Source organism: Sylvia atricapilla, chromosome 29, assembly GCF_009819655.1.
Source record: "Sylvia atricapilla isolate bSylAtr1 chromosome 29, bSylAtr1.pri, whole genome shotgun sequence".
NCBI classification, from domain to species: Eukaryota; Metazoa; Chordata; class Aves; order Passeriformes; family Sylviidae; genus Sylvia; species Sylvia atricapilla.
In genome coordinates, this window is record NC_089168.1 from 1,586,000 (window position 1) to 1,604,894 (window position 18,895).

Here is an 18,895-nt window from a genome sequence, read left to right on the forward strand (position 1 = left end):
ATCGCCGGCGCCGTGGTCCCGGCGCACGCGCGTTCGCACTCCCGGGGGCGGGGCTGAAACGGACGGGGGGCGGGGCAATAGTGGGGGGGCTTGTGTTGGTGTGGGCGTGGCCTAGTGGGCGTGGCCTCCCCGCCACCATGCGCGGCTGCGCGCGCGCCGTGCTCATGGCCGCCACCGGGACGGGACCTGGCGCCGGGCACAAGCGCCCGCACCCCGAGCCCGCCGCCCGCATCGGCACCCACGACGGCACTTTCCACTGCGATGAGGCGCTGGCGTGTTTCCTGCTGCGCCTCCTGCCTCGCTACCGGGTACGGCCCCGCCGCGCCCCGTGTGCGGCGGCACCGGCAGCGCGCCCGGCTCGGGGTCCCGCCCGGGGCGTGAACGGGACGCGGGCACCGTGCGGTGCCGGGCCCCGGGGTCTTCCTCGGGGTCGCTCTTCTCTCGTGGGGACACTTGAGCTCACGCAGCGGCCGCCCTTCTGTCCCCGGTCCCACGGCGGAGTCACCCTGGTGTCTCGGGTCCTTCCGAGGGGTCACTGGTGTGTCCCCAGTCCCACCTGGGGGTCAGCCTGATCTCTCCCGCCCCCTCCTCAGGGCCCCTCCCCGGTGTCTCTCGTCACCGGGAGCCGCTCCCGGGGGTCCCAGGTGGCCCTGGGGACCCTCACCCCGGTGTCTCCTGCAGGACGCAGAGATCGTGCGGACGCGGGACCCGCAGCGCCTGGCCAGCTGTGACGTGGTGGTGGACGTGGGGGGCGAGTACGACCCGGGGCGGCAACGCTACGACCACCACCAGAGGTGAGACCCCCACTCCCTCGGGACAGCGGCTACCCCGGGGGTCCCTGGGGTGACCGCGTGGCCCCACAGGTCCTTTACTGAGTCCATGCGGAGCCTGAAGCCGGACAAGCCCTGGAGCACGAAGCTGAGCAGCGCCGGGCTCATCTATTGTCACTTCGGGTCCCAGATCCTCGCGGGGCTCCTGGGGCAGCCCGAGGACGGGCCCGTGGTCACAGCGCTCTATGATAAGGTGACAGGGGTGACAGGGGCTCTGTAACCCTGCCAGGGTCACGGTTTTGACCAGGGCTTGTCCTCGGTGGAGAAAGGGGCCCAGTTTGTGGCAGCTGCTAGGGCAGATGGGCTTCCAGCCAGGCTGAGCTCTGCTGTCGCCTCACTGTCCTCTCTGTCCCCCGCTGTTCTCCCTGACCCCTCTCCACTGCCCCCATACTGTTCTGCCTCTGTCCTCCCTTGCTGTCCCGTCACTGTCCCCAGCTGTATGAGAACTTTGTGGAGGAGATCGATGCCATGGACAACGGGATTGCACCAGCGGCGGGGGAGCCGCGCTACGCCCTGAGCACCACCCTGAGCGCCCGTGTGGGGCACCTGAACCCCCGCTGGAATGACCCCGACCAGGACACCGAGGTGGGGACAGCCCCAGGGACACCCTTGTCAGGGACACTCTGCTGGGGGACACCCTGCCGGGGCACAGGCTGACCCCCGTGTCCCCAGGCAGGGTTCAGGAGGGCCATGGAGCTGGTGGGCAGCGAGTTCCTGGAGCGGGTGGACTTCTACCACCGGGCCTGGCTGCCCGCGCGGGCGCTGGTGGAAGAGGCCGTCCGGCGCCGCTTCGAGGTAATGCCGAGCCAGCCCGAGGGGAGGCTGGAATTTTGAGGGAGAATTGGGGTGTGGGGAGGCCAAATTCCTTCAGTACAGATCTCCTGGGGGGACCTTTGCACCCCGTATCCTGCGTGGTCCCTGCCTCCCTGCAGGAATGTTCTCCAAGCTTTTGGGGACACTGAGCCCAGGGGGGTTTTGGGAGTCACCTCCATGTCCCCAGCGTGTCCCCCCTGCAGGTGGACGCCAGCGGGCAGGTCCTGGAGCTGTCCCAGGGTGGCTGTCCGTGGAAGGAGCACCTGTTCCAGCTGGAGCGGGAGCTGGCCCTGCCCAGACCCCTGCAGCTTGTGCTGTTCCCAGACCGGGGTGGGCAGTGGCGGGTGCAGAGCGTCCCCACAGCCCCTCACAGCTTCCAGAGCCGGTGAGACCCCTCCCCTGGCCCTGGCACTGCCCCCACCCCGGGGCCGGGGTCACTCTCAACCCCTCTGTCCCCCCACAGGCTCCCCCTGCCCGAGGCCTGGCGGGGGCTCCGGGATGAGGCATTGTCTGAGCTGGCCGGAATTCCAGGCTGTGTGTTCGTCCACGCCAGCGGCTTCATTGGGGGGAACCGGACCCGGGAGGGAGCCTTGGAGATGGCCCGGAAGACGCTGGAGCTCGGGCGGGGCACAGAGAGCGTGTGAGCCCCCTCCCCAGTGGGGTCACCCCAAAAGGGAGCCCCTGACCCGATGTGGGGTCCCAGGGATGCTGCAGAGACCATTCCCACTCAGATCCTGGATTCTACGAGGGATCTGCTGTGCTGAGGGAGAGAAGCAGCCCCTCCCGGGGGTCTCAGAACACCCACCTGTGTTGGACTGGTGCCAGCCCAGCCAGAGACTTTTTGGCTCCATTTCCTGGGAGTTTGGCCCCATTCCTGTCATGTCCCTGCACCGAGGCGCCGCCGGTACCAGTAAAAACCAGTGTGTGCCCAGTGCATTTGCTGTTGAGGGGGCTCGGGGGGTCCCGGGGCAGGGGTGGGTTGCTGTGGCTCAGGAACAGCCGTGACCCCACCCACAGCACGGGGACAGTGACCAGTGCCACTCCCCGCTGCCACCACCGCGATCCCGCGTGTCACCAGCACCGCGGGGGGGGTCACTGTGTGTCCCCTCCCACCGCGCTCCTTTCGGGGGCCATGCGGGCGGCCGGGCTGCTCCTGCTGCTGCTGTGGCTGCCGCAGCACCCCCGGGGAGGTTCCCGGTGTCCCGGCGAGGCTCAGCCGGCGCCGGCCCCGCCCGGCGGCCACAACGAGACGCTGGGGACGGGCGTGGGGACGGCGCGGGCCCCCGACGTGGCGGCGCTGGTGGCCGTGGGCGGGTGGCTGGGGGCTGTCCTGGTCTGCGTGCGCCGGTTCGTGCGGCGGAGCCGGGAGGAGACGCGGCTGCACCTGCAGTACCTGCGGGCTCTGCCCTGCGCGGCGCGGCGACGCCAGGAGGAGGAGGAGGAGCCGCTGAGCAGCGGCCCTGGAGGTGGCACTGGAGGTGGCATCGGGAGGGGTGACGCTACCCCGGTGCCCCAGCAGCTGCGGTGGGTTTGGAGCACGGGTCCCCCCCGGATCACCCATGTATCCTTCCTGGACCCCCCGGATCCTCCTCCCTGGCCCCCAGGAAGGGGTTGGATGCTGTGGCAGGAGAAGAGGGGTCTACCCCTCACTCTGGGGAGGATTTTCGGGGTCCTGGGGCTGTTGGGGTGGGGGAAACAGGAGCCCTGCACTCTCCCCATCCTGCCTCCCAGCGCAGTGTAATCCTGGGATTAAGGGTGTGTAATCCCAGGATTTCCCTGCTGCCCCCAGCAGCATTAATCCCCTCTCCTGGGGGGCTCACGTGGAGCAGCACAAGCACCCTGGGGGCCCCAGGGTTGTGGTTTAGGGACCCACAGAGGGTTTGGTTCACTTTTGGGGTTTTGGTTCACTTTTGCTTACCCTCAAGAGAATGCCTGGGTGTTGTGTGTATAGCCAAAATCCCCCTCAAACCCCTTCAGCCATCACCTTTCCCCAAAATGGGGTCTTTGACCCCAAAAGAGCAGCCCTGGCCCGTGGGCTGCAGTGGGATCACACCAACAGGTTCTGTGAGTTCACAGAACTGACCCCAAAAAACAACTCTGGAGCCCCCAGAGCCCCTCCAGACCCACAGGACTTCCCAAATTCACCCCCAAAAGTCTTCCAGTGCTGTCGAGGTGATGAAAGAAGAGAGAGAGGGAAAATCCACCTTTATTCGGGGCAGGAGCAGCACTGCCAGACCCCTGAGCAGGTGTGGGGGTTCCTGGAGGGAGAGGAGGGAGGAAGAGGAGGCTGAGCAGGAGGGAGGGGAGGCCCTGGGGTGCCAGGGCCAGGTCAGAGCTCGGAGAAGAGTGGCTGCTCCCTGACGCTGCCCAGCACGGGCACGGGGCTGCGGCGGGGGCTGGCGTGGGGCTCCAGGGCGCTGACGAAGAAAAAGGGGATGTGGGAGATCTTCCCTGAGGACCAGCACTGCAGGGCAGAGGGCGGGGCAGGGGTGAGTGTCCAAACAGCACAGAAATGAGAAAAACCCTTCGGGATCGAGCCCAGCCCGTGACCTGACAGGCCTTGTCACCAAGTGCCATGTCCAGCGCCGTCCCTCAGCCCCTCCAGGTCCCTTCCTGAATGGCCACTGTCCAGCCCCTCTGGCCCCAAAACACAGGGCACAGCCCTCGGTCTGGTTAAACCTCCCCTCCTTGGAACCCCCATGGCTCACCCTCATCCCACCCAGCCCCCTTCCCCATGCCTCCAGTGTCCCCTGGGACTGGGAATGCCCAGGGGAGGGACTCACCACGGTCAGGAGGGCTCCCTGAGGGAAGCAGGGGTGGAAGGAGATGAGCTGGGGCCGGGCACCACACTCACCCCGCACGAAGCCGCTGTGGGGTGGGGGAACAGGGTTATGGCCTGGGAAACAGCACATTCCAGGGAATTGGGGGCGCTTGGGATCTAATAGGAAACACCCCATTCCCAGGGAACTGGGGGTGTTTGGGATCTAATGGGAAACAGCATATTCCTAAGGAATTGGGGGTGCTTGGGACCTGAGGGCATGCACTGTGAAAGGACAACCCAGAGCCAAGGGGGTGAGGTGAGGAGGGGACAATGTGGCCAAAGCACATTTGGGTGTGAAGTGGTGACAGGGATTGGAGGAGCAGCACGGGGGGCAGCTCTTCCCCATCAGATCCTGGGGGTTACTGGGAATCAGCGAACCCAAACCTATCCCGAATTTGCTGCAACAAACCCAAACCCACACAAACCCCCTGCAATGAACCCAAACCCCCCCAGGCCCCACAGCTCACCAGGGCAGGAGCTCAAAGACGGGGCTGTTGCGGGTGCGGAAGACGGCGATGGCCGGCTGGCTGCCTGGGGACTCGGGGTGTCCTGCAGGGGACAGCAGCACCAAGGCTCTCCCTGGTCCCCCTGTATCCCTTTTCCCTGCAGGGAGCAGGATTCCCAGGCCAGACCCAGGGATGGGGAAGGACTGACCTCTGATGATCACGGCCAGCCTCTCCCCAGTGGGGTCCCACACCATGGAATGAACCTCTCCTCCGATGCTAGAACAGCACAAGTCGCCAAAATCGGGGGGCGGAGACCACCCTGGGTGTCCCCAGCAGAGAGGGGTGGCTGCCAGGAGGAACACGGACCCCCCTTTGCCCCTGGGTGCCCCAGCCAGACCCACCTCTCCTCTCCGTAGAGGGTCTCGAAGGTGGTCTCAGCCAGGTCTGCCACAATCGAGGCTGTTTTGGAGCCTCCCACCTCTCCCTGCATCTCCCCTGAAAGGGGAGAAATCCACACACTCCATAAATCCCACTGGGCTTCCCAGGTGCTCATCAATTTATTTCTTTTTCAGAGAAGCTGTGCTGGTGTCCCAGGAATGGCTGGAATGAAGGACAAGGGACAGCAAACACCTGGACCCCCAAGCTGACCCTGGACCGGCCCTGGGGTGTCCCTGAAATCCCTGAAGGCCCCACAACTGTGACTGAGAGTGAGAAGCAATGTGAGGGACAGAAAAACCTGAATGCCAGAGATTCCATGCTTGGAGACTCCAGAACATCCCGTGTGTGTCCCATCTCTCTGCCACTGCCACAGCTCCTCACCCCGAAGCTGTGGGGTCATTTGGGAGCCCTCTCGCAGCCCTTGGGAAGCTCCAGGTGGGACAAACTCACCCCGGTACTCGGAGAAGGACAAGGAGTAGATGACGGACTCGCCCAGCACGGTGAAGAGCAGCCGGCTGCCATCGGGGCTCCAGCACCCTGTCTGTGGGACAGTGTCACCCCTGTCACCCTGTCTGTTGGACAGTGTCACCCTATCTGTCACCCCAGCACCCACAGCCAGCCCAGGGAGGGCACAGCTGGCACAGGATCCCCTGGAACCAGCTGGGAATGGGGGATTTTGAATCAAACCCCCAAGGTGTCCCTTGGAGGTGACATCTGCCCTACACGGGGCCACAGCAGAACCCTGGGGTCAGCTTGGGGCTCCACATGGACACCGAGGGGCCGGAGCATGTTCAGAGGGGGAAATGGAGCTGGGAAGGGGTTGGAGAGGTCTGGAGGGAGCTGGGGGTGCCCAGACTGGACAAAAGGAAGTTCACTGCCCAAGTCCCTGACGATAAGGGACTATCAGGGGACACTCCCATGGAATAAGGGGCAAGGGGACACAGCCTCAGGCTGTGCCAGGGGAGGTTCAGATTGGATATTGGGAAGATTTCCACACAATTAGGGAAAGTTTCCACAATTTCTTGGGCTGGCTGCCCAAGGCAGGGGTGGAGTCCCTGTTCCTGGAGGGGTTTAAAAGCCCTGTGGATGTGGCACCTGGGGACACAGGTCAGTGTGGCCTTGGCAGTGCCAGGGGTTGGCCTGAGTGATCCCAGAGGACTTTTCCAGCCTAAATGATTTCCTGGGTGGGGAATATCCCATCCTACCTGGCAGCGTCCCCTTATTGTGGGCCAGTGCTCACAGGTCCACATCTGGGCCTCCCACACCCTGCAGGAGACATAATTTAGGAAGCAGAATTCCTGGGAATTGGCCCAAATCCCGCTGCTCTGGGAATGCACCATGTCCAACCCCATAACTCCCCATTCCCCACTCTGTGCCCACATCAGGAACAGGAGCAGGGAGGAAATCTGGGATCCACGTCCAGATTGTTTGGAGTGAGGATGAGGATGAGGAGCTCACCGGAACACGGCCGAGGGGGTGGCTGCCAGCACCTTGCTGCCATCGGGGGACCAGGCCAAGTAGGTGACACCACCACCCCCAAACCACTGCAGCTGGACACAGGTCTCAGTGGACACGTCCCACACCTGGAAGAGGGGACAAAGACATGATGGGGACCCCGGGATTAAGAAACACAAAGCGAAGATTTCAGGTCCAGGTGAAATTGCAGAGCTGCCTCTGTAGGAACACTGCCTGTGCCCAGCCCGAGTGTCCCTTGGTGACCCCCGGGGTGTCCCCAGGAGGGTCCTCACCAGCATGGCCGTGTCCACGGGTGACGCCGAGAGCAGCCGCTCCCCGCTGGGTGCCCAGGCCAGGCTGGTGACAGGGCTGTGCCCGGGGTAGGACAGCACCTGGGCACAGCCAGATGAGGGTCTGCAAAGGAAGAGAGAGAAGCCACCAGGATTTGGGGTTTGCTGGCAGGACGGTGGTGGCGTTGTCCCAAAGGCAACCCCAACGGGACGACAACAGCCAGGAAGGGAAGGTGGGAGCTGTCACCTTGTGGAGAGGGAGGTGGGGTCCAGGTGCCACACGAGGACACAGCTCTGGCAGGCCACGGCCAGGATGGAGGCACAGAGTGGCTTCCAGGCCATGGCGGCCACGTTCCTCTGCAGGCGGTGCTTCAGCGAGGGCACGGTGGCACTGCCAGGGAGGGGACAGGTGACACGGGGAAGGTGTGGGGATGAGAGCCCTGGTGCAGCCACAGTGATGGGGGACAGCAGGCTGGGGAGGGGGGTGTGCCCTGTGTGTGCTTCTCGGGGAGGGGACAGGAATTCCCAGCCAGGTGACACCGGAGGTGTGCGTGAGTCACCTGGTGTGACTGAGCCCAGACAGGGCCCAGGCTGGCCGGAAATCCCAGCTTGGGGACACTTTGGGGGGCTGCAGGAGCAGCCGGCAGAGTCTTCTCCTGAGCAGGGACTGGCATTCCCTGGGTGAGCAGGGAGACCTGGGGGACAGAGGACACTCAGCCCATGTCCCCTGGTGCTGTCACCACCCCCCAGGGCTGCATGACCCCCCAGGATGTCCCCAGAGCTACAGAGCAGACAGGGAGAGGAAAGGCAAAGCTCTTCAGGCTTGGGGGAGAGTGGGAAAGGGGCAAGGAGGGCTGAACAGGAGCCCAGGTGAGTGAGGAGGCCACGGGCAGCAGGACCAGGGCGGTGCCCACCCCGGGACAAAGCCCCACCTGCTGGAGTTGTAGACACGGATGGAATCGTCCAGAAGAGCCACAGCGAATTTGTTGGTGTGGGGGTGCCAGGCGAAGGCTCGGATGGTGCAGCCAGCCCTGGAGGGGGTACAGGGCAGGCTGAGACCCCCCAGCACCCCCTGGGCTGGCAAGGACCCTGCTCGGAGTCCCCAGAGAAATAAAACTTCACTTTTGCTTCTCAATGGGACCCTTTACATTGAGAAATTCCCTGTTTCTGGGAACTACTCAGAGGGCTCTGCTGAGGGTCTGGTGACCACAGCCTGGGGTTGGAATTGGAAGGAATTTTCCAGGCTCTGATATCCTTTAACCCTGATCTCTCTCTGACCAGGGCACACAACGAGGGCAGAGCCAGTGGGGAAATACTTGTCTTTAATGAATGAGTCCACAAGAACAGGGCCATCCTGTCCCTGTACCCCCACCCCGGGGGGGGTCCAGACCCCCACACGGTGATTTTGGGACACCCAGGACTCACCAGTCCACAGCCTGGGAGAAGGCTGCGATCATGTCCTCACTGGTCAGCTGCAGGGAGAGGAGAACATGGAGCTGGCAGCAAGGACCCCCAGTGGCCAGCTCTTTTTGCCTCTCCCCCACCTGGACTCAGGCTCCTCTTGGAGCTCTTTGCTGCCCATGCACTTTCCCAGTGTCTGGTTTCCACCAGAGGAGGAAGGAGCAGTGTCTGGAGCTGGGCATCACCAGGAGGAGCATTTGGGGAGGATTTGAGTGAGGAAGGGACCACCCTCCACTCGAAATCGCTGCTCCCCTTGGCCCTGCCTCTTGCAGCAGCGGGGCTCAGGCCAGAAGGACTCACGGAGAGGTGCGGGAACAGGGATCCGTGCAGCGAGGACAGCCAGCGGCACACGGCCAGCGCGTGGCTCGAGCCCATCCGCAGCCACCGCAGCCCTGGTGGGCACAGGACCCTCAGCGTCCCTGCCAGCACCACTGGGGACACGGGCAGGGACAGCAGGACACGCCAAAGCATCACGTCGAGACCCGCGAGATGCCCGGGCAGCCCAAACTCACCTTCCTCCTCGGCGCTGGCCAGCTCTCGGAGCAGCCCACAGAGCCCGGTGTCGCGCCTGCGGCGAGAGCGTGGTCACCGCCCGCTGTCCCTGTCCCTTTGGGGCAGATCCGGCTGCCTGGGGACAGCGGGACACTCACCAGGCGCTGAGGCAGCGCTTCCAGAGGGACTCGCGGTGGTGGATGAAGGGCGGCCGGGCGCTGGGCTCCAGGCGGCCGTGAGCCTTGAGGGGCTCCTTGGGCAGGCTCAGCACGGGCAGGTCGGGCACCTGCAGCACCCAGAGCGCCCCTGAGCCCCTCTGAATCCCCCTGAGCCCGGGGCGGCAAAGGGCCCCTCAGGGCAGCGGACAAACGGCCATGGGAGGAAAGAAGGGGCACAAGGAGGGCCGAAGGAACAGCCTGAGGGTGTCCTGCAGGAGGAGAGACCCCAGCCCCGGCGACAGAACTGCAGCCACAGCCGAGGGGGACAAATGCGGCACCGCCAAGGCTGGAGAGGGCAGTCACGGCTCTGGGAGCAGGGAGGGCCTTCCCTGGCTCGGGAGTCTCACCCGGCGCCGGGGAGGGGACGAGGGGATGAGCGGCTCGCCCCGCCCCGGGATCTCACCTGGCTCTGGAAGGCCAGCGGGATCTGCTCGCTGAGGCGGCCGCAGACCAGGGCGTTGTTGAGCTCGTACAGGGTGACATCCCCAGGGGGAGGCGGCGGCGGGAACAGCCCCAGGGAGCACATGGCGGCGCCGAGCCTGGGGACGAGCCCGGGGCGGGCGCGACAGCTGAAACCTCCGGCGCCCTCGGGATGCGCCGCCTCCAGGCCGGCGGTGCCTCCGCCCCTCACCTGCTCACAAGCCCCGGTGCCCCCCGATTTGCCCCCGGCTCCCCCCCGGCCGCTCCCCGCCCTCAGCCCCCGGCACCGCCATCTTGGCTCCGCTCACCCCTTCCCGCTCCCGGCTCGCGCCAGTCGCCGCCGCGCGCCGCCCTCGCGGCCTCAGGCGCGTGTGGGAGGGGAATTAAAAGGGCCACGGCTGCCGTGGGACGGAGCGGGGTCCTCACGGGTGGACAACGCCGCCCTCCCCAGACTTTCCTCCGCGGAGCAGGGAGAATATCAGTACCCTGCATGGACGGGCTCCACTGGTGACTTAGTGGCTCTCCGGTTCTAATGGAGACTTATCAAAATGAGGGCCACTATTGCAGTCGTTGCTCCCTTAAAGGGAGGGGAGTCTCCCTGGAGGGGCGGGGAGAAGGGTGGGTGTGGCCGGTGGGTCACGTGGTGTCCGAGCGGGGCTGCGCCGGGACCGGCACCGGGGGCTCCTGACACCCCCGTGTCCCCTCCGTGTCCCCCCAGTGTCCCCTCCGTGTCCCGCGGGCTGTGTCCCGCACCCCCGTGTCCTGTGCCTTCCCCCGGTCCCGCACCCCCTCGGGGGCTCCCAGGGCATCCCGGTGTCCCGCGTTCCCGTGTCCCCAGTGCCATCTCCCCCGGTGTCCCCTCTCGCGGGTGCCCGTGTCCCCTGGGTGCCGCTCCCGCCGTGTGCCTCCCCTTTGGCTGGCTCTCAGCCCCTCTCCCGGGGCTCCCGCTTTTCTTGTGTTTATCTCCGTGTTTTCCTTAGCGGCCGCAAGAGTTATTTTAATTTTCTCAGGATATTAAATAAAGGCGGCGGGGGGAGCTGCGGCGGGGGGCCCCACATTCCTCGCCCGTTACGGAGCGAGCGGGGTTCGATAGGAGACGACGATTTGGGATGGCGCCGACATCAGAGCCACCGCAGGGCTGGCGTGGCCTCGTGGCGTCCCTCGGACCCCCCCAAACCCGGCCCTGCTGGGGCAGCGAGACAGGAAAAAAGCCGGTGGTGGCGGAGGGGGGTCCCCGGTGGGGTTTGGGGGGGTCGCTGGATGGGGTTGGGCTTTGTGGTTTGGGAGGCTCCGGGCGGTCGAGCCCTCGGTGGCCGCCGGTCCGGGGTTTGGCTCGGGGACGTGGCTCGTTGCCCTGCTTGGCACTGGCCCACCCACGGCGAGCAGCAGCGGGGCTGGCGTTTTGTGGGGGGAACCCCAGAAATTTGTGCCGAGGCGGGTGTGGCTGGCTTTGGGGGGGCTACATGGAGAGGTGACACTGCCACTCTAAATGCCCCCGGGAGCCACCCTGGGGGCAATTCTGTCGGGCTCTGCGTGGTGGCACTGGAGCTCCGGCCACTCCATTCGTGCCTCCATGCCTCAGTTTCCCCACCCTGTGTCCTCCCGTTCCCTGGGGACAGCTGGGTCCTGGCCAGCTCGTGGCCACCATGACTCACCCTGGGCTGGCACAGGGACCTGCTGCTGCCGTCCCTGTCCCTGTCCCGCCCGGGGCCATGGGTGCCAGCAGCTGCCCCCCCGCTTCGTGCTGGCATAGGAGCTCGTTTCCGCCTCCTTTTGCCTTTTTCCGTGGCTTTTTTGGGTTTTTTTTTCAGGAAAAGCCCCAAACCAGGGCCGAGCGCATCAAAGGGCTGGCGGGAGCCCAGGGCATGGGGAGGGGGAGCTCGGGAGGAGTGCAGCAGGGCTCTCGCCAGCCCACAGCGCCCAAAATTGGGGTGTCTTCGGGGATACGTGGCCCCGCCGCGTGCCCAGTGCTGCCACGTGCACCCTGGCATGTGGCCGGGGGGAAACTGAGGCACGGGGCTGTGCACACACGCGTGTGATGTCCCTGGGAGTGGGGACACGGCAGTTGGGGACACACGTGTTCAGGGTGAGACTGGCAGGGAACAAGTCCTGTCAGGGCCCTAAGCCTGTCGGGCTTCAGCTGTCCCTGAGGTTGGTGACATGAGGAGTGGACATGGGGACAGAGGGATACGAGGACAGAGTCATGGGGATACAGGGCCATGGAGACAGGGAGACGTGGGACTGTGGGGACCACAGGACACGGCCCTACAGGGTCCTGGGGACATGGGGCTGGGGTCCTGGGAAAGGGGGGAGGCACAGGGGACCACAGGGATGTGGCACCCCAGCGGTTGAGGACAAGGGCACAGCCCAGCTTGTCCCCAATCCGGCTCAGCTCCTGCCACCTCCAGCGAGGGGGGGACACAGCGACCCTCCGTAAGGCCATGTCCTCCCTGCACCTCAGTTTCCCTTGGAGCCCTGCAGGGAGGGGGAAGCTGAGCCCATCCCTGTGATGAAGCCGCCCGGCCTCAGCGGCAGAAGGGGGGCCCGGCTCAACTCTCAATCCTTTTATTGCTTTTTTTTCCGGGGGGGCAGGAGGGGCAGGCAACTAAAAAAAAGAGGGGGGGACACGTTACATTAGCACTGATGAACCAGGCTGGGGGAGGGGGGCAAACCCTGTCCCTGAGTGCGGGGGGCGAGGCGAGGGTTGGGGCGCAAGAAGGTTTGGGAGGGTGGAAGGGAAAACAGAAAAGGGGGGGAGTCTCACCTTGACACCCCCCTGCGAGCCCCAGAGCGCTCGGAGAGGGCCCCCCCCCATAACTTAAGACATAAATTAGAACGGCTAACGAGGAGCTGGGGAATTGAGGGTGAGGGGGGGCTTGGAGGAGCAGCACCCCGTAATAAATATCCCCAGCGGCGCAGAGGAGGAGGATGAAGATGAAGACTGAAAGGCTCAAATCTCCAACAAACTCCCGGCTTCGGGGCTGCCGCCGTCTTTGCCGGGCGAGGCTGGCGGCGGCCGGGGGGACGCGGGGGGCTGCTCGGCGCCAGGGGGCGGCTTCGGGGGGCCGGGGTCGGCGTGGGTCTTCTGGTGCTTGCTGAGGTGGTCGCTGCGGGTGAAGCGCTTGCTGCACAGCAGGCAGGTGAACTTCTTCTCTCGCGTATGGGTCCGGACGTGCCGCTCCAGCTCGTCGGAGCGGGTGAAGCGCTTCCCGCAGAAGAGCCAGTTGCACACGAAGGGTCTCTCCCCCGTGTGCCAGCGCAGGTGCGCCTTCAGGTGAGAGGCTTTGCCGTACACCTTCCCGCAGCCCGGGATGTGGCAGCTGTGCACCGGCTTCCGCCGCGACCCCCCCGGGCCCCCGAGCCGCTCCAGCTCCTGGCAGTTGGGGCAGTCGCACGCCGGGCGTCCTCCCAAGGAGCCGCCGCGGGGACCCTTCGGGGTCTCGCCCGGAGTGGCTTTAGGGGTGGGGGGCGCCGCGGGGGCGTTGGTGTAAGGAGGGGGGTTCAGAGCGCCGAAATCGGAGCTGTAGGTGGGCAGAGGGGGGCTGAGGGTGGGCTGGCCCTGCAGCGAGCCCTGCAGCCCCTCGGCGCCCGCCGGCCCCCCCAGCCAGCCCCCGTTGGGGTGCACATCCCACCAGGACGGGGCCGCGGGCCCGGAGCCCCCCGGCAGCCCCCCGCCGATGCCGCCCTTGTACCAGGTCCCGTAGGGGTGCGGCATCTCCAGCGAGGGGTACACCCCCGGCAGGCACTCGCCCGGGGGGTGGCCCTTGGCCGCCACCACCACGGGGGCCCCCAGCACCTCCTGGGCGCCCGAGGGCGCTGGGAAGGGGTGGCCGAAGGGGCCGTAGTCGGGGCCGTAGGGGCCGGGGGACGCCTGGGGGCTGGCGGACGGCGACAGCAGCCCCGGGGCGCTGGGGAAGGCGGCGGCGTAGGAGTCACCCATGGCTGGACGGCGGCACCCCGAGGTGTGGGGGGCGATGTCAGCGGGGGCTCGCGGCCATTGCACTCGGCAGCCTGTGGAAAAGGAGGACGGGGCTTGAGGGTCCCAAGAGGCACCGTGTGCCACGGGGTGACCTGTCCTGGGGATCAGCACTGGGGGCAGTATTGGGGTGTCAGCCCCGCTGGACATCCAGTGTAGGGGCACCCAGCAGCACCCCCACAGTCCCCCGGTGCCACCCACCACCTCCAGTGCTCCCCATCCCCTTTGCCTCAGTTTCCCCCGCAGACCTGAGGCCACCCCATCACTCCCCAGCCCAGCACCTCCCCAAAGGGGCTGCTGTGGGGTTGTGCTGGTGGCAGAGCCTCCCTCCATCCCCAATCTCGGCTCCTTCTGCCTTTATGGCCTTCTAATCGAATTATGCTGTGGCCTCCCCCCTCCCCGGGTGACTTCCTCTGCTTTTATACCCGTCATGGCTTTCAGCTGCGCGGGCTGCGCCGGGGTGTCGTGAGCTGTCCCTCGCCCCCATCACCCCTGGCGTTCCCTTTAGTTAGTTATTTATTTTTAAATCCATCTTTTCATCCACTTTGGGGCATTTCCACTTCGGCTTTTTTGTTTGTTTGGGGTTTTTTTTAGGGTGTCCCCCCTCGCCCCCCTTTCATTTTTTTTTTTTCCGTGGTTTTTGCGCCTATTTTTACGCCGGCCCCGGCCGTGGCCGCAAGCGCGCTCCCGTTTTTCCAAGGATAACAAGGGCCAGGCCTGTGCCCCGGGAACGCTGCCCTGCCGCGAGAGCCGAGGTAATTAAAACCAGGGCGAGCGGCAAACGGAGGCGCACGCTTAAAATAGTGTCAAACTCCCATAAATCAGCTCCGCTTGCGCCGGGAAATTAAGGAGCAGGGAAGGAGCCCCGGGAGCTGCGGGCTGAGAACGGCGTGAGCTCGCTGCACGAGTGGCTGCTACCCGGGGGTGACAGTCCCTTCGTGGCTCCTGCTGGGTCAGGGATCTTGACCCCTCCCATGTCCCCTCCCGGCATGGGAGGGGTCCAGCCCCTGCTCTGGGGGTCCCTGGTCCCAAATTCTCAGTCCAGAATTCCCTGTCTCTTGTCATTGACCTCTAGTGTCCAGTTCTTGGTCCTCAGTTCCAGTTCCTCATTCCCTGTCCCCTTGTCCTCCAGTCCCTGGTCCCCTAAATCTGCAGTTTCTTGGTCCCAAAACCCAGTGCTTGTCCCCAATCCCCAAACCCGACCCTTGGTACCCAGTCCCTAGTCCTTTGGCCACAAGTGCCCCCACAGCCCTTGCCTCAGTTTCCCCTACCCTGCCTGTGCCACCCCCTGTCCCCTGAATCCGAGGACATCTGGGCCTGGCTCCTCCTGTGCAGTGGTGCTGTCCCCAACCAGAGGGACAGTTCGGGGTGACAGTGGCACTCAGCACCGTCCCTCCATCCCTGTTCCCCCTCTGGGGATGGCTGGGCGAGTCCCTGCTGGGCAGGGGACACACGTGTCCCCAGGTATAGGGACTGGGAGGAGGATACTCAGGGCCCGCACAGGACCCTGTCCTTGGGGGGTGCCATATCCTGGGGGTCTCCCCCATCCTGGAGCAAATCCTCCATCCCATGGGTCCCAAATCCCGAGGTCCCTGTCCCCAAGCGGGTATCCCCCGTCCCAAAGGATCCCTGTCCCCAGAGCGGGGATCTCCTGTCCCCAGAGCGGGGATCTCCTGTCCCAAAGGGTCCCTGTCCCCAGAGCGGGGATCTCCTGTCCCAAAGGGTTCCTGTCCCCAGAGCGGGGATCCCCCACCCCACGCTCCTCTGTCCCCGGCTCCCCATCCCGAAGGGTCCCGGGGGTCCTTACCGCGCTCCGGGGATGCCAGCGGTGGCTCCTGCCCGCGGGGACGCCGCTGTCGCGGTGTCGCGGTGTGCCGCTGTCCCGGGATGCCGCTGTCCCGGGATGCCGGGGCTCGGTGCGGAGGGAGGGACGGAGGGAGAGGGAGGGACAGGGAGGGACGGAGCACCGTGGCCGCCGCCCGCCCCGTGGCTGTGCCGCTGCGGCGGGGCTGGGCCGGGCCGGGGCCGGGACCGGGAGCGGGAGCCCGGCCCCGAACCGCCCCCAGCCGGGGGGGGGCCGGGGGACCGCGGGAAAGGGGGGGCAGGGGAAGGGGAAAAGGAAAAGAGGAAGGAAAAGACGAGAGAGGGGGGGAAAGAAAGAGAGAAGGGGGAGAGGAGGGATAGGGAGGGAAAGAAAAAGGAGTTGGAAGAGGGGAAGAAGTTAGAAAAGGAGAGAAAGAAAAGAGATGAGGAAGAAAGGAAAAGAGAGGAAAGGGGAATGGGAAAAGGAAGGGAAAAGTTAAAAAGGAAATGAAAAATGGGAGGGAAGAGGAAAGAAAAATATATAAGGAAATGGAAGGAAAATGAAAGAAGGGGAGAAAGAAAAATTGTGAAGAGAGGAAGATGAGGCTGAGACCCGGAGGAAGGAGGGGAGATGGGGACAAGGAGCAGTGTGGGGAAAAGGAAAGGAGAAGAGTGGATAGAGGGAAGGAAAGGAAAGGAGGGAAAAGGAAAGGATGAGAGGAAATAAGGGGAGGAAAAGGGGGAGGGGGAGAAAGGGATGGACAACAGGAAAAGGAGGAGGAAGGGGATGGGAAGGGGAAGTGGATGAATAGGAAAAGTGCTGGAGAGGAGGGAAGGAAAGAAGGAATAAACGGATGGGATGGGGAAAGGGGATAAAGGAGGAGGGGACAGCTGGGGCACCCAGGGGCTCATCTCCCCAGAAGGTGCCAGGATGGTGCAGGGATGCGAATGAGGGGCTGGGATGGGGCTGGGAGAGACAAGGGATTGGAACCAAGGATGGACTTGATGGAAGCAGGGATGGGAATGGAGCAGAGACAAAACTGGACCAGGGCTGGGGATGGGTGGAAAGCTTCAGGTACCAGGAATTAGGATAGAGGTCTGGGGATGCAGGCAGGAGTTGGGAATGGAGCAGGGATGGGGCTGGAGGGACGAGGGATGGAGGTCAGGGAGTGGGGACAGAGCTGAGAAGAAACAGAGCTGAGGACAGGGGACATGTGCAGGGGACAGGGACACGCATGGCTCTGGCGATGGGGCTGGGGATCCCCTGTGCCTCAGTTTCTCCCCATGAAGGAATTGTTCCAACCGCCCCCCAGTTTTTATATTTTATTATTCCCTCATCCTTCCCATTTTCTCTTCGCTTTCCCCCTTCCCTGTTTTCCCCCCGCCGGGGCCGGTCGGAGCCAGCGGGGCCCTTTCCCAGCCCTGAGTCAGGGCTTTCCGCTCCGCAGCCGCCGGCGCCGCCGAAGGCCACAACCACCGGCCCCCCCTCCCTGGGGCTTCCACTGCCCACAAACTGGGAGCAAACTGGGACGGCCACTGCAGCCCTCCTCCTCCTCAGCCAGCCCAGCGTGGGATGGGGGGGGGGCACCCCATGGATTTTGGGGGGGTTTCGCTCCCACCAGCATCGCCCACCAGGGGCTGCTTCATCGCGGGGGGGGGTCTGGCGCTGCTCGAACGGCCGGGGCCGGGATGGGGGTGTCGATCGGGGTGGGGGTCTCTCCGCGGCTGGGGGGCGCTGGGGACCCCTCCTCCTCCCCCGTGAGCCCCGGGACCCTTCAAAGCGCGGCGGCCGCGCGGGGGGGCGGCGGCGGGGGCTGATTACAGGGCGGCGCCGGGCTCGGCCGCCCACGGCCCCGCGGCCGCGCCGGGCCCCCGCAATTACCCGGTATTTATACCCGGCCGGACGCCGGGACCTCGCCGCGGGGGGAGCACACGGAGCGGGGGGGCTCCGGGCAGCCGGCCAGCCACCGTCCGTCCGTCCGTCCGTCCGTCCGTCTGTCCATCCCTCCTCTCTTTCCCTCCTTCCCTCCTCTGCCTCGTTCGGCCCCATTTATCCACCTGGCTCAGGAACTGACACGAGTTTGGGGGGGTCTGAGCCCTCTGAGATGAGTTTGGGGGGTCTCAGCACGACAGAGGTTGCAGGGCTGGAGGTGTCCCTGTCCCCATCCCCACGGCCAGGGGACGCCCAGTGCGGGGGTCCCGGCTGTGTCGCCCCCCACGGTCCCCGCGGTGATGCTGAGATGACCGCTGCCGCTCGGGGCTGGGGGGAAGCAGAACCAGCCCCGAATCACTTCCATGTGTCTGCGGGGGACACTGGGAGCACTGGGAATGGACACTGGGGACACTGGGGATGGGCACACGCGGCAGTGTCCCCTCCCCTGCTGTCCCCAAGCCCCCCACCACCATTCTGCCCCCCAACCCGGGGACACCGGGGTGACCCCTGCGTTCCCCAGCCCTCACCTGGCGTGGTGTCCCCCGGTGTCCCCCCGGCCCGGCCCTGCCCCGCCCGCCCTCTCCGGCCCCCGGATGTTTCCCTTGCGGTCGGAGGCCCCGAAATAGCGCAGCCCCCGCGCTGGGTGCGCCGGCCACGGCCGCCCACGGGCCCGCGGGGCCGGGGGGGCCGGGGGAGGCTCCGAGGGCTCGGAACAGGGCGGAGCTCCCCCCCAGCACCACCCACGGGGGGCACCCCGGTGTTCGGAGCCCCCCCGGCACCCCAGTGATGTCCCCCGAGGTGGGGACAGGGAGGGTCTGCGGGGCAGGAGGGAGGCAGGGGGAACATGGGGGGACAGGAGGAGCCAGGGGACGCGTGGGGACGTGGGGGGCGCAGGGGGTCATGGAGGGTTGGGGGTCCCAAGGGCCCGTGCGGGAGCCGGGGGGGGTCTCATGGAACCATGAGGCACCCAGTGGGACATCGAGGGACCCGGGGGGACGTGGGGGGATCTGGAGGGACCTAAGGGGGACATTGGGGATGTGAAGGGACATTCAGGGACAGAGGGGCACCCGGAATGGGGCTGGGGGGGTTCCCACCCACGGGGAAGCCAGGGCAGGGTGGCCCCAGGGCTGAGCTGCGCCCACGGCCCCGGTGTTTCCTCCCACCCTTTAATTATCCCGGAATTATCCCTGGAAATAACTGCGGGGGGCCGGGGGGGACACGGGCACCGAGCCGGGACAGACCCCCGGCAGGGACAGACAGACCCTGGGACAGCGGGACAGACCCCGGGGGCAGAGCGGTGGCCGTGGGGGGACAGGGGTGGCCCCCAGCACCGCGGGCACCCTGAGCCTCCCCCCCCGTCCGTGTGTCCCCCCCGTGTCCCCCCCGGCCATGTGGCTCCCATTGCGCTGCGGTGCCGAAGCCACATCAGAGCAGCGGCAGCCGCGGGGGCGGCACCGGGGGCCCGACCCCCCCCTCCCGCTGCTGAAGGAACCCCCAGG

General features: G+C 65.7%; 3 protein-coding genes across 4 annotated transcripts; 1 reads left to right on the plus strand and 2 right to left on the minus strand.

Annotated features, from left to right (window-relative positions):
- The first annotated feature begins 122 nt into the window (after window positions 1-122).
- On the plus strand, window positions 123-2,400 carry MYG1 (MYG1 exonuclease). Its single transcript, XM_066337535.1, has 7 exons — window positions 123-308; window positions 682-794; window positions 864-1,023; window positions 1,266-1,415; window positions 1,503-1,625; window positions 1,847-2,028; window positions 2,107-2,400. Exons 1-7 carry the CDS (start codon window positions 138-140, stop codon window positions 2,285-2,287), a joined length of 1,080 nt encoding a protein of 359 aa, XP_066193632.1. The 5' UTR covers window positions 123-137; the 3' UTR covers window positions 2,288-2,400.
- A 1,433-nt stretch (window positions 2,401-3,833) lies between these two features.
- AAAS (aladin WD repeat nucleoporin) lies at window positions 3,834-10,254 on the minus strand. Of its 2 annotated transcripts, none has more exons than XM_066337509.1 (17): window positions 10,170-10,254; window positions 9,668-9,803; window positions 9,205-9,332; window positions 9,067-9,122; window positions 8,855-8,946; window positions 8,519-8,565; window positions 8,026-8,124; window positions 7,341-7,484; window positions 7,097-7,217; window positions 6,807-6,931; window positions 6,554-6,614; window positions 5,799-5,889; window positions 5,312-5,405; window positions 5,119-5,186; window positions 4,932-5,013; window positions 4,427-4,511; window positions 3,834-4,107 (listed from the first exon to the last, which is right to left on the minus strand). In XM_066337509.1, the coding sequence occupies exons 2-17, from the start codon at window positions 9,788-9,790 to the stop codon at window positions 3,973-3,975; spliced, it is 1,551 nt and encodes a 516-aa protein (XP_066193606.1). In that variant the 5' UTR covers window positions 9,791-9,803; window positions 10,170-10,254; the 3' UTR covers window positions 3,834-3,972. The 2 variants fall into 2 exon arrangements, with proteins under 2 accessions (XP_066193606.1, XP_066193607.1); XM_066337510.1 differs by lacking the exon at window positions 10,170-10,254 and adding an exon at window positions 9,993-10,033.
- A 2,092-nt stretch (window positions 10,255-12,346) lies between these two features.
- SP7 (Sp7 transcription factor) lies at window positions 12,347-13,676 on the minus strand. Its single transcript, XM_066337410.1, has one exon. It carries the CDS (start codon window positions 13,622-13,624, stop codon window positions 12,635-12,637), a length of 990 nt encoding a protein of 329 aa, XP_066193507.1. The 5' UTR covers window positions 13,625-13,676; the 3' UTR covers window positions 12,347-12,634.
- Window positions 13,677-18,895: the final 5,219 nt, after the last annotated feature.

Excerpts from the sequence above, each read along its gene's own strand:
- MYG1 (XM_066337535.1), top strand. The coding sequence starts at position 138 with ATGCGCGGCTGCGCGCGCGCCGTGCTCATGGCCGCCACCGGGACGGGA. Across the intron at positions 795-863 it reads CGCTACGACCACCACCAGAG|GTCCTTTACTGAGTCCATGC; the intron begins GTGAGACCCCCA and ends GTGGCCCCACAG. Across the intron at positions 1,416-1,502 it reads ACCCCGACCAGGACACCGAG|GCAGGGTTCAGGAGGGCCAT; the intron begins GTGGGGACAGCC and ends CCGTGTCCCCAG.
- AAAS (XM_066337509.1), bottom strand. The coding sequence starts at position 9,790 with ATGTGCTCCCTGGGGCTGTTCCCGCCGCCGCCTCCCCCTGGGGATGTC. Across the intron at positions 7,485-8,025 it reads CGTGTCTACAACTCCAGCAG|TGCCACCGTGCCCTCGCTGA; the intron begins GTGGGGCTTTGT and ends CCTCCCTGGCAG. Across the intron at positions 5,890-6,553 it reads CAATAAGGGGACGCTGCCAG|ACAGGGTGCTGGAGCCCCGA; the intron begins GTAGGATGGGAT and ends ACTGTCCCACAG.
- SP7 (XM_066337410.1), bottom strand. The coding sequence starts at position 13,624 with ATGGGTGACTCCTACGCCGCCGCCTTCCCCAGCGCCCCGGGGCTGCTG.